At 39.1% G+C, this 12,257-nt stretch overlaps 1 protein-coding gene across 4 annotated transcripts in view; it reads right to left on the bottom strand.

Moving 5' to 3' along the window:
• Positions 1-12,257, bottom strand: part of APAF1 (apoptotic peptidase activating factor 1) — a 36,930-nt gene that overhangs the window by 17,857 nt on the left and 6,816 nt on the right. For 2 of the 4 annotated variants that reach the window (XM_053406693.1, XM_053406694.1), the window contains 9 exons: positions 11,643-11,755; positions 9,545-9,676; positions 8,503-8,741; positions 6,253-6,420; positions 4,573-4,698; positions 3,542-3,655; positions 2,661-2,845; positions 1,867-1,993; positions 275-400 (listed from right to left, as the gene is read on the bottom strand). In XM_053406693.1, the coding sequence (XP_053262668.1) occupies positions 275-400; positions 1,867-1,993; positions 2,661-2,845; positions 3,542-3,655; positions 4,573-4,698; positions 6,253-6,420; positions 8,503-8,741; positions 9,545-9,676; positions 11,643-11,755 (1,330 nt within the window). The remainder of the gene's footprint in view (positions 1-274; positions 401-1,866; positions 1,994-2,660; positions 2,846-3,541; positions 3,656-4,572; positions 4,699-6,252; positions 6,421-8,502; positions 8,742-9,544; positions 9,677-11,642; positions 11,756-12,257) is intronic. The other 2 variants (XM_053406695.1, XM_053406697.1) reach the window with 2 other exon arrangements.

Raw genomic sequence — 12,257 nt, 5'->3', positions numbered from 1 at the left:
TTTTGTGAACCGCCATAAGATCTTCAGATGAAGGGCAATAGATAAATATAACAAATAATAATATAGAAGTTTCTATATATAGAAGATACAATAAAAATACTGGGCTAATTTCAAACTTAGCGTTCCATTCATGGAAGAAACCTTTGTAAAAGAAGTTTGATCTAACCCATCCAAGTTATTTAAAATGTATGAATTTCTCAGTTAACTACAGCCAGAAATGTAAATAGCTGTATAGGTTCAAAGGAGGATAACTGATATGTCATCATTTGCTTACTTTTACTTTTCTATCTGCTGAACAAGTGGCAACAAATCTGTCATCTGCTGAAAAGGTGCAACACAGCACTTCATCGTCATGAGCTTTCACTTCCAAAAGTTTTTCTCCACTTCCAGCTTTAAACACCTACAAATGCAATATCACAGATACTTATGAAATCATACATTAAGTTTAAACTATTTTAAACATAGATTTTAGGACTGTTGTGTTATTCTTTTACCAGCTGCGCTGTCCGCATAACTGAACTTTTATTAGTTTAAAAGGAAAAGGGTGGAAGGAAGAGGAAAGATGTTCAGCAATATTAAATGAACACCAATATATGCCATAGAAATTTCTCCTTTTTTCAAAAATGGTTGTACTGTGTGGCTGGAAAAACTCATTGGCATGGGTAACAGTGCCACCCTGTGGTCAGAGGCAGGAAAGAAAACTAGAGGGAAGCAGGCAGCTCCAGGAATCCAGTTTGTATCCTTGCCAGGCTCGAACTGGATGTTTCAACAAGACCCAGAAAGACAAAGAAGAGAAAAAGATATTTATTTCCCTAACAAGAAACAATTATGTACATACCTAGAATAAATTTAAGTAATTTGAAAGCAGCCAAGAAGCTAGAGGTGAGGGCCTGAGGAGCTTTGTCAATTAACACAGAACTACCATTCAGATGCAGGTGGTGCTGTGGGTTAAACCACAGAGCCTAGGACTTGCCGATCAAGTGGTTCGGTGGTTTGAATCCCCATGATGGGGTGAGCTCCTGTTGCTCGGTCCCTGCTCCTGCCAACCTAGCAGTTTGAAAGCACGTCAAAATGCAAGTAGATAAATAGGTACTGCTCCGGCGGGAAGGTAAACGGCGTTTCCGTGTGCTGCCCTGGTTCGCCAGAAGTGGCTTAGTCATGCTGGCCACATGACCCGGAAACTGTATGCCGGCTCCCTCAGCCAATAAAGTGAGATGAGCGCCGCAACCCCAGAGTCGGCCACGACTGGAACTAATGGTCAGGGGTCCCTTTACCTTTAACTATTCAGATAGGAACCAACAGTTCTTTCTCATATTGCTGGAGGACTTAATCAACATGGAGTGTATGAAAGCTCCTCAAACTAGGGTGAAATGTGTGGCTACTGGAGGAAGCAAACAGCCAAAGCTTAAAAAGTGAAGCAGAATATGTCCTTCTCCCAGCCAGGTGGAAGGAGAGGGGAGAACATATGATTCCCAGCAAAGCCTGTGTGTAGTATGCACTGGCTGTGCTTGCATGTCATGCTGAACCATAGTTTAGCACTGGGGAGGCTAACCTGCAGTTCTCCAGATGTCGTTGAATTACAATTCCTATCAGGCTTTGCCAGTATTGTCAATGACCAAGAATTATAGGAGTTGTAGTCCAGCAGCTTCTGGAAGGCCACAGGTTAAGGTACTGCTAATTTAGCATGGCACAAAATAGCAGCAATTAAACTAGAGCTTGCATGCTCAAGATAGAGTTCAGAAGCATTCACTTCTGTTTTAGCTTAACAATAGCTTGCTGTGTCATCCAAACCAAAAAATCATGGCTAATGTTAATTGTGATTCATTTTAAGCAAACCAGCTAAAAATATACCCAAATGTATCTTACCTGCAGCATTTTATCAGCTCCACATGAAGCTATTCTTTGTCTATCCTGGGAAAAACAAGCATGGTAAACAGCATCTGTATGTGGACGCACAACCAAACGGTACATGTTCTTCATGGATTTTTTATTTCTATATTATAAAAAAACACACAATATTTTAGTTTGTATATTTCTGGGGATAAATTTTAAACATATTTCAGGCAACAATATATATTACCAAATTTTGTTTTTGGAAGAATAGTCACTCACTGAAATATTTATTGTTCTTTTAACACACATATTGTTTCTTCATCAACAGGTTATTATTTCAAAACTGCCTTGCAAATTTCATCAATTTCCAACATAACTTTAATTTCCTTCCACATCATCATCATCTAGTTGCTCTTTAAGTTCACAACAGGGCATTGTATTTGAATTATATTTGTTTGCATTTTAACTAAGAGCCCAGCTGACAATACAAAAAGATGCATGTTTCATCGCCACACACAGGAGTATTGTAAGCTGCCTTGTACTCAGTTAAATCCATGGTGCATCAAGCTAAGTATACCTTAACAGGCATTGGCTCCCTAGGAGTTTCAAACAGAGGTCTTTCCCAGCCCTACCTGGAGATAACAGGGATTGAGCTGAGACCTTTTGCACATCAAAAGGCAAACACTGCTGGTTTCTGCTCAACTTTTATAATCGTGCATGCACAAAAGCTTCTGCACAGAATTGGGGTAAAAATTGTATAGACATTTATATTTTAGGGGGTTGATTTGGACAGAATATTATTCATAAGTTAAAATGCATCTGCTTACATCCATTCCACATAAAATGATCCATTCTCAACTTCTTGCTGAGCTTTTAGCTTTGCTTGCCGATAGACTTCTGAACTTTCTGGTTGACATAGACCCAGCTGTACAATGTCTGGAAATGGTTGCCGCCCAAGGAGGTGCCCATTTAAGGATAGAAATTCCTGGAAGTTTTCACGTGCAATGGCATCCTGTGAACAATATATATCTTATCATAAAGAAAAGTGAACCTGGACAGTATATAAAAAGAGAGGCTGCTGGAAGTAGCAAGCATCATCCTGTAATAAGGAGGAAGCTAGACTAGATGAGGCCCCTCAAACATTTTCTAACTGTTACCTTTGCCTCTTTCCTCACTCCTAGTTCTGTTTTCCAACATTGCTGAAATTCTCTCGTACATACATATATATATAGTTCATAAAAATTTGCAAAGCACCATGTCGACAGCATAAAACAATAATCTAAATTGTGATCAGCTTCTAGCAAGATGCCTTGAAGCATTTAAATACCTTATGTTCAGGAATGAAGCAAATCACACAAATTCTGCTAAACAAAACTAGATTAGTGGGAGTCTAGTGGAGCTAACTGATCAGAAGGGTAAATGGGACAAAAGTTTAAACTGGGATGTTAGACACTTGACAATATAAATGGAATGAATCAGATCCCCCAAACTCTTTCTGTTACCTCAGTTATTAATATAATCAGAATCTGTTTCTTTTCAGAAATGCAGATATACTATCTCTAAAGTCTTTAAAATGTCACCTGTTCCACACAAGGCAGAATTATCAACTATGCCAAAATTTGGATGAATTATCACAACAAACTTATCTTTAAGTGAAAAAAGAAGTGCAAGTCATGCGAAGTATAGTTGCTAATTTCTCACAGTATACCTTTTCATCCAATATTTGACTGTATTCAGCATATTCATGAATTAAATGAGCAGGTCCTACCAATTCTGTTTTGGTTTTAATCCAGTCTAGTGAAAACATGAGAGCGCAGAGTTCCTAGAATAAGAAAAATTCTGTAAGTAAATAGTCCTGTTTGCAAGCTACACTTAGTGCTATTTCAAACTGTTACTTAGTTTTGCATTTTTAGAAGAATAAACTTCCTTTCTATTATAATGTTCCAAAATTCATTTATAAAGTGATAACACTTTGGAAACATTAACAACCATACACTGTTGCACATTCTTTCATTATTTAACAGATTAGCTATTGCTTTTCAGATCAATCTCTTACACATCTAAAAATGAATATTTTTCTTGGCATGCTTTTTCCAATTTTCACAAAACTAGATGAATTGTTACCATTCAATTTATCATGTAATTATGGTAAGATTTTCAAACACCTGTGTTGTGCTTCTACTGCCATTTTATTAAAGGAGTGCATTCTTTAAGGAATGCAAACCAGACCACTAAGCAAAACCATGTCTAAGTGTAAACAAGCAGTGGTGAGGGTACTGAAGAGGAAAAATGTGACTGCTTTGCTCATCTCCCAGTCCTACTGCTGCTGTGTAACCCAGACTAAGCCACGGTTTGTCTAGTGGAGACATAACACAAAGCCGAAAACATTGCAAGGAGGAGCAAAGCAAATACAGTTTTCCTCTGAGCACCTGCAAACTTGCTTATTCATGCATAGCAATAGCTTGACTTACCTGAAACAATTTGCAGTTATATATCCTTTTTCATTAAATTAAGCTTTTTTAGTGTTCAATGAGAAAAAAAGAATTGAGAATTAAAAAATATCTTACGCTGTTTTATGTATATTATTGTATTTTAGGTAATTTTTATCATTGTTTTATATCTATTTTAACCTTTGTTTTGGGAGTTGCTTTGAATTCAGTTTTTGAAAGAAGCAACTAAACAATAATAAACAACCACACTTCCCTTATATGCAGAAGATTGATATAAGTGCAGACTTACATTGTGCATATTGGCACTTGCCATATGGTAAGCCAGAAAATTATACCAGTACATGCAGTCTTCTTGTGATGGTATATACTGTTTATAACATTTCTTGTATTGATCAACTACTTTTTTATGTAGTGCCTAAAAAACACAATGCAATTGTTAACCTTGGGCTGAACTTATCCTTTATGTAGTCATTTTATTGAATTAAAATAAGTGAAGTTGTCCTATTGCTACAAGTATACATGATAATTTCACTTGCCCCGCTCAACATGGTAAGAGGGGAGCCAGGATCTGGTCAATGTACAAAAAGACACTGAAGTTGGAGCTATAAGCATGCTGATATCCTGCCTCTTTCCACCTTAAGCTCAGATCTGAGAAGGAAAATGTTTGGGTTTCCCTCCTTGCCCAAATGGTACTCCAAGCGTGCACAGACCACTTCAGCTCCAACCTTCCTACAGCAAGGAATTGGAGACAGAAGGATCTGAACCTGAGGGGTGCTCTGGGCTCAGAGTGTCCATTAGCTGCGTAGGTTGAGCAAGCTGATACACTTCCATCTCCCCCTTCACTTTTGTAGCAATATATCCAATGTCAAAATCAAATTAAAGAATTAGAATTGTAGAGTTGGAAGGGACTCTGCTGGTCATCTAGTCCAACCCTCTGCAATGCAGAAAAACCACAATCCTAGACAGCCATAGAATTGGACAGAGGGCAAGAGGGCAAACAGCCAACCACATTTTAGAAGGGTTTTCTTTTTTACTACAGTTGATACTCAGCAGAACTGACAAGCAACTCACCCATCCTTCCTGCACATGGCTGTCAAAGGGCCAACCTATGTTGATATGTTAAATGAATGCACTGGACATATGTGGTTTTTGTTATTTCAATAGCAGCTGCCAGAGAGGGGGTTGATACACCATGATGGCACAACAAAGCATACCCACCCTGCTGCTGAATTGCAGCCAAAGGCTTCAATCCAATACGACAGCATACTCCAAGATTCTAGGTAACCTAGTTTCTCAAATGACTACAATGTGAGAAGCAGCTTGTGTAGTGAGCAGCTTGTGTAAGCAGAAAGACCTGTCCCAACATTGAAATCACCAAGGGATCCACAAAGTTTTTCCCCAAGCATATAAAGCCACTAGACTGAGCTTTAAAAATCCATCTTCCCCCACCCATTTTAGTATCATTTCCCAATATTTCTGAAATATTAAGTGCTTTCACAAAACAAGCTAAAATTATGCTCCAAAGATGACACAGTACTTTCCCCTATAAGGAAGCCCATTTTTAATAACCATAAAAAGCAAATAAAACACTTTTTTCATTTCAAACAATTGAGGAAATTCAGAAGAATTTAATTCGGTTTGATTATTAGCAAATATAAATAGATTCCCCAAGATACTCCCTCCTCTTGGACTTTGCTCTGCTAAGGAATGGGAAGCATGCAAATTATTGTGTCATACAATAAACCTGCCAATGTCATATAGTGTCACTATTAATCTAACTAAGCATTTTATGTTGTGCTGTATCAAAAGAGCTTTAAAAGTTGAATTAGTATTCAATTAAGAAATTAGTACTGATGGATATCTAACTGTACAACTAGCAATTTAAATAAGATTTTGAACACTGAGTAAGTACATTTTTAAGCTATGTCTAATTCTTATATAAGTCACCATTAGAAATTCAGAAGCATACTTGAAGCTGAGAGCGATTCTTCTCTGTTAGAAAGTCAAGCTGGAGATCATGCAAGTAATACTGGAATGATTTTCCATTCCGATCACAGAACAGGAGAGATTTGTTAACAAATTCTTGCAGTATGTCTTCGGCTTCCTCTGTCTCCATATCCCAAAGAATACAGAATACCTGAAGTGCATTTTGAAACAAATAATTGGTCAAGTAGCAAATACTTTTGGTGATAATCTAATTCAGAATTTAAAATATGCAAATGAATCAAATTTCTATGCAACCAAAGAAAACCAATGAAATCCATAACGTTTTCCTATGTATCAGTAGGAAGAGCCATTTCCAGCAAGGGGAGCACATTCCATCATAAGCAAACCTCTGGAGGCTGTATGTCAGTGGTAGATGGGACCAGAGGCAGAAATTGGTAGAGCAACTGGTAAGAGTCTTACCTTTGTACACTAGACTGCATTCCAAGCATGAAAAATAAGGTTTCTTTCTCTCTCCCCCCGCCCTGCCCCAATCCTCCATCAGGCAAACAAAAGGCATCATCACAGTTCTAAGGTCAATTCCAAGTCAGGTAGAAACACCAGTGTGAGGCTCAGAAAGCGTCCTTCAGATGGCATTCAATGCAGCACTCAGACAAAAATGTTTTCGTAAAAGATAATTCCCCACGCCTCCTCCCTAGGCTGGCCTCAACTAGAGCCAGGGCTTTCTCGGCTGCGGCTCCAATCTGGTGGAACGCTCTGTCACAAGAGACTAGGGCCATGCGGGACCTGACATCTTTCCGCAGGGCCTGCAAGACAGAGCTGTTCAACCAGGCCTTTGGTCAGGGCGCAGCCTGACTCCCTCCTCTAGCAATCTGCACAGAATTTTGCTTAACGGTTTCCATCAATTTGATTTTAATTAATTTTTATAATGAAATGTTTTTAGAATGTTGCATTATTTGATTGTTGTTAGCCACCCTGAGCCCGGCTGGGGAGGGCGGGATATCAATAAAAATTATTATTATTATTATTATTATTATTATTATTATTATTATTATTATTAGTGAAGGCCCCTAATTAAGTTTCTTCTGAGGGTCATGGATCTTGCTAATATCAGCAGAAGCCTTAAGCACGTACTTCTACTACAGTGGTACCTTGGGTTAAGAACTTAATTTGTTCCGGAGGTCCGTTCTTAACCTGAAACTGTTCTTAACCTGAGGTACCACTTAAGCTAATGGGGCCTCCCGCATGATTTCTGTTCTCATCCTGAAGCAAAGTTCTTAACCCGAGGTACTATTTCTGAGTTAGCGGAGTCTGTAACCTGAAGCATCTGTAACCTGAGGTACCACTGTACTAATTTTATTATTTATACCCTGCCCATCTGACTGGGATGCCTGGGTCCCAGCATATATAAAAACATAGTAGAACGTTAAACCTTAAAAAGCTTCCCTATACAGGCCTGCCTTCAGATGTTTCCTAAATGTTATATAATTACTCATCTCCTTAAATCTGATGGAAGGGTGTTCCACAGGGTGGGCGCCACTACCGAGAAGGCCCTCTGCCTTAACTCTCTCAATTAGATTTAAAATTAGTATGAACTGTTCCCACTACATAGAAACAAAATTGTACAAATATAGATATAATTTTTATGAGAATCTGTGAACTATTTTTCCAACGGCTTTTTCCATGTTTTTCAGCTACTAAGTACTAATATTTAATTATAATATTTGGTATTATTAAGAAAATATATGTACTACTTTTGACATCTTTATCCTAATGTTTAACTAGTGCTCCACTCTATATCAATGCAGAAGCAATTTTAAGAAATCTTCCAACGGTTGATACCCCTAGCAGCTGCATAATGTCCACCACCCTGTGAGCAAACAGGCAAGCACTTCTGAAACAATCCGACCTCTGAGTCTTCTTTGGCTAGTGAGGAAGGGAACAAGACCAAACATTACATATTGCTCTGGTTCGCCAGAAGCAGCTTAGTCATGCTGGCCACATGACCCGGAAGCTGTACACCGGCTCCCTCGGCCAATAAAGCGAGATGAGCGCCGCAACCCCACGACTGGACCTAATGGTCAGGGGTCCCTTTACCTTTACCATGGCATTGAGAGAAAAGGGGAGAAATTATGCTCAAGGATGGGTCATTTCTAATGTCACTCTCATTACAACATCAGTTTTCTGCAAGATGTCATGGTCACAATTTGCTTTTATGATTCAAAAGTCACAATCTCCATAACCACCACCAGTGTTTCTTTAAAACGGGTTTTACCTTTGAAGGCACTTTAACATCCTTTTGAAGGACAGAAAGATCTCTGTAATAGTCTTTGAAATCTTTTGGCAACATTTCAACACTTATGGACATGGCTTCATCAAGTGCTTCATAATCATAAGATGATGATTTCCTTATTCTTTTAAATTGCTTATTTTGAAGTTGTTTAAGGTAGTATTCCCAGCGATTGGGGAAATCTCTTAATAATGCTCCTATCAAAGATACCACAAGAGGAGAACCTGAAAAACAGGAATGAATGAAATTACTAAATGAAAATTAAACTTTTGATAAAAGAATAGCAAATTGTAAAGAGAATGCTGTGAAGGAAATGTAATTTTTACATTGAGTTGCTCACTGGTCTAGCTTAGACATCAAAGTTAACCGTAGCTAATTGGTTCCTATGCACATATAGTGGTACCTCTGGTTGCGAACGGGATCCATTCCAGAGCCTTGTTTGCAACCTGAACAGAACGCAACTTGCGTTTGCGGGTCACAATTTGCCGCTTCTGCGCATGCACGTGATGTTATTTTGAGCATCTGCGCATGCACGAGCGGCAAAACCCGGAAGTAACCCGTTCTGTTACTTCCGGGTCACCGCGGGATGCAACCTGAAAAGATTTAACCTGAAGCAAACGTAACAAGAGGTATGACTGTACTGATCTCACCCACTTTGCTTCTCTGCACTAGCACATGGGAGAAGAAACCATGATACCTCAGCTTAGCATTATGTTCAAACTGTGGGTTTTGCTTTGTTTTCTCTGAAGCAATGCATGATCTGTCAGTCAAGAGCAAACCTTAGATACAGTTTGTAGATTATTCAAAGTGAAAAAACCCCCACAATGCTCAGTTTGAAAACAGCAAGGGATTGTGGTTTCTTTCTCCTACATTTTTGCAAAGGAGGTACAAATGCTGCATTTACAGTAAATCATTAAATATGGTTTATCATGACATGTGAATGAGGTCACAGTCTAGTAAACAGCAGATATAAGATGAAAGTTAAAAATGGTTTGTTTCAAAATGCAGAGAAAAGGAGCATTCTTACCTTTGCATTCTTTTACAATACAATCAGCTTTTTCTGGTAGTTCTGTTATTTCTATATTAACAAACCGAGATAATATTTCAAGTGATTTTTCCTGTGTTAGTCCACTTTCCACAGGAACTTCATATTTCTTGCCTGTGTTTAGAGTTAAGATTCAAATAAAAAAGGAAATATTTAATTTAATACATGCTACGTATGAATTTACACTGTAATTAGGATTTAAGTTACAACATGGGAATTTTAACAGGGCTTGCTTAAATGTGCTGTATTTATTTATTTTAATTATTTAATTATTGTTGTTCATGGTATATATAATAATAATAATAATAATTTATTATTTATACCCCGCCCATCTGGCTGAGTTTCCCCAGCCACTCTGGGCGGCTCCCAATCAGTGTTAAAAACAGTACAGCGTTACATATTAAAAACTTCCCTGAACAGGGTTGCCTTAAGATGTCTTCTGAATGTCAGGTAATTATTTATCTCTTTGACATCTGATGGGAGGGCGTTCCACAGGGCGGGCGCCACTACCGAGAAGGCCCTCTGTCTGGTTCCCTGTAGTCTCACTTCTTGCAATGAGGGAACCGCCAGAAGGCCCTCGGCGCTGGATCTCAGTGTCCGGGCAGAACAATGGGGGTGGAGACGCTCCTTCAGGTATACAGGACCGAGGCCGTTTAGGGCTTTAAAGGTCAGCACCAACACTTTGAATTGTGCTCGGAAACGTACTGGGAGCCAATGCAGATCTCTCAGAACCGGTGTTATGTGGTCCCGGCGGCCACTCCCAGTCACCAGTCTAGCTGCCGCATTCTGGATTAATTGCAGTTTCCGGGTCACCTTCAAAGGTAGCCCCACGTAGAGCGCGTTGCAGTAGTCCAAGCGTGAGATAACTAGAGCATGCACCACTCTGGCGAGACAGTTCGCGGGCAGGTAGGGTCTTAGCCTGCGTACCAGGTGGAGCTGGTAGACAGCTGCCCTGGACACAGAGTTAACCTGCGCCTCCATGGACAGCTGTGAGTCCAAAATGACTCCCAGGCTGCGCACCTGGTCCTTCAGGGGCACAGTTACCCCATTCAAGACCAGGGATATGCATAGTATATTCCATAGAATTGTAGAGTCGCAAGGGACCACAAGGATCATCTAGTCCAACCCTGTGCAATGCAAGAATCTTTTGCCCAATGTGAGATTAAGAGTCACATGCTGTACCATCTAAGGTATTATTATTTAATTTCCTCTGTTGTTGTCTATCTCTTCCCTAATACAGTTGTCTGAATCAACTATTTACAGTTTTCTCAAATTTTGTATGCTCTTCAGTGTTTCTCACTGATACTGGGTCATTCTGTGAAATTCACTAAGAAGCTAAATTAATAAAAGCTCAAATCCTGCCTTTCTACATCTCTGTCTTCCTGGCTACATAACAGAGATTATGAGCTATTTTTCAAGGACAGTGCAGTTTTTCTCCTCTGTACAATGCTTACATTATTGTTGCACTTAGTAATAATAATAATAATAATAATAATAATAATAATAATAATAATAATTTTTTATTTATACCCCGCCCTCCCCAGCCAAGGCCGGGCTCAGAGCGGCTTACAAGCAATAATAAAAACAAGATGAATGATTACAACTTAAAAACAAAAATAAAATACAACATTAAAATAATGGAACATTAAAATATTAAAATGTAGCCTCATCGCAGGAGGAGAAGGAAAAGAAAAAAGAGAGAGAGGGAGGGAGGGAATCAAATTGGCTCCAAGCCAAAGGCCAGGCGGAACAACTCTGTCTTACAGGCCCTGCGGAAAGAAATCAGATCCTGCAGGGCCCTGGTCTCATGAGGCAGAGCGTTCCACCAGGCCGGAGCCAGAGTTGAAAAGGCCCTGGCTCTGGTTGAAGCCAATCTAACTTCCTTAGGGCCTGGGACCACTAAGGTGTTGTTATTTATGGACCTTGAGGCTCTCCGTGGGGCATACCAGGAGAGGCGGTCCCGTAGGTACGAGGGTCCTAGGTAACTGTTAATGGTAGTCATGGCAACACAATTAAAAAAACCACACTGTACATGAGTAACCTTAAATACTTAAAAGGAGGAAGAAGACGCAATTCTTACCAGCTACAGAATCTGTTACACTCCTATCTCTACTAGTGATAAGAACCTGGCAATGACTGTCAAAGGATTTTAATACCCAGGAATCCCAAATGTCATCAAGCACCAAGAGAGACCTATTAGAAAAAACACACGTCAAGCTTGGAGGCACTGTACACCTGCTTTGAAGATTCCTCAATATGTTAAGAACCAGTAGACTTTTCATTTCACTTCATTTTTCAAAAGTGCTCCCTTTTAAATATTTATTCTAAACAAAAAATTGAGTCTCATGTGCTTTATATCCACGACAACTAAAATTGCCCAGAAGAAAGAATTATTGTCCGGGACAACTCTCAAGAGCTTGACTGGACTAAACCATAGCAGTTCTATACTTAATGAACAGCATTTTCTATGTATTTTACATTTATTAAACATTTGCAGAGTTAAAGGACATGCTAATATTGTATTCAGTGTTAGCCTCATTTGAACATATTTGTTAAAAGATAGTTGTTTTCCAAAAACAGCTAGGTATGTTACAAGAAGCACAATAGAAAAAGCTAAATACTGCTAAATTCTGAATCTGGATGAGTTGAGATCAGCCAGAGATAGCTGGTGACTGTGGAGAAGCCATAGTCTAGA

Source organism: Podarcis raffonei, chromosome 10 (genome assembly GCF_027172205.1).
Source record: "Podarcis raffonei isolate rPodRaf1 chromosome 10, rPodRaf1.pri, whole genome shotgun sequence".
NCBI classification, from domain to species: Eukaryota; Metazoa; Chordata; class Lepidosauria; order Squamata; family Lacertidae; genus Podarcis; species Podarcis raffonei.
The sequence above is the reverse complement of the archived record's forward strand: the minus strand, read 5'-3'. Positions and strand labels throughout refer to the sequence as shown.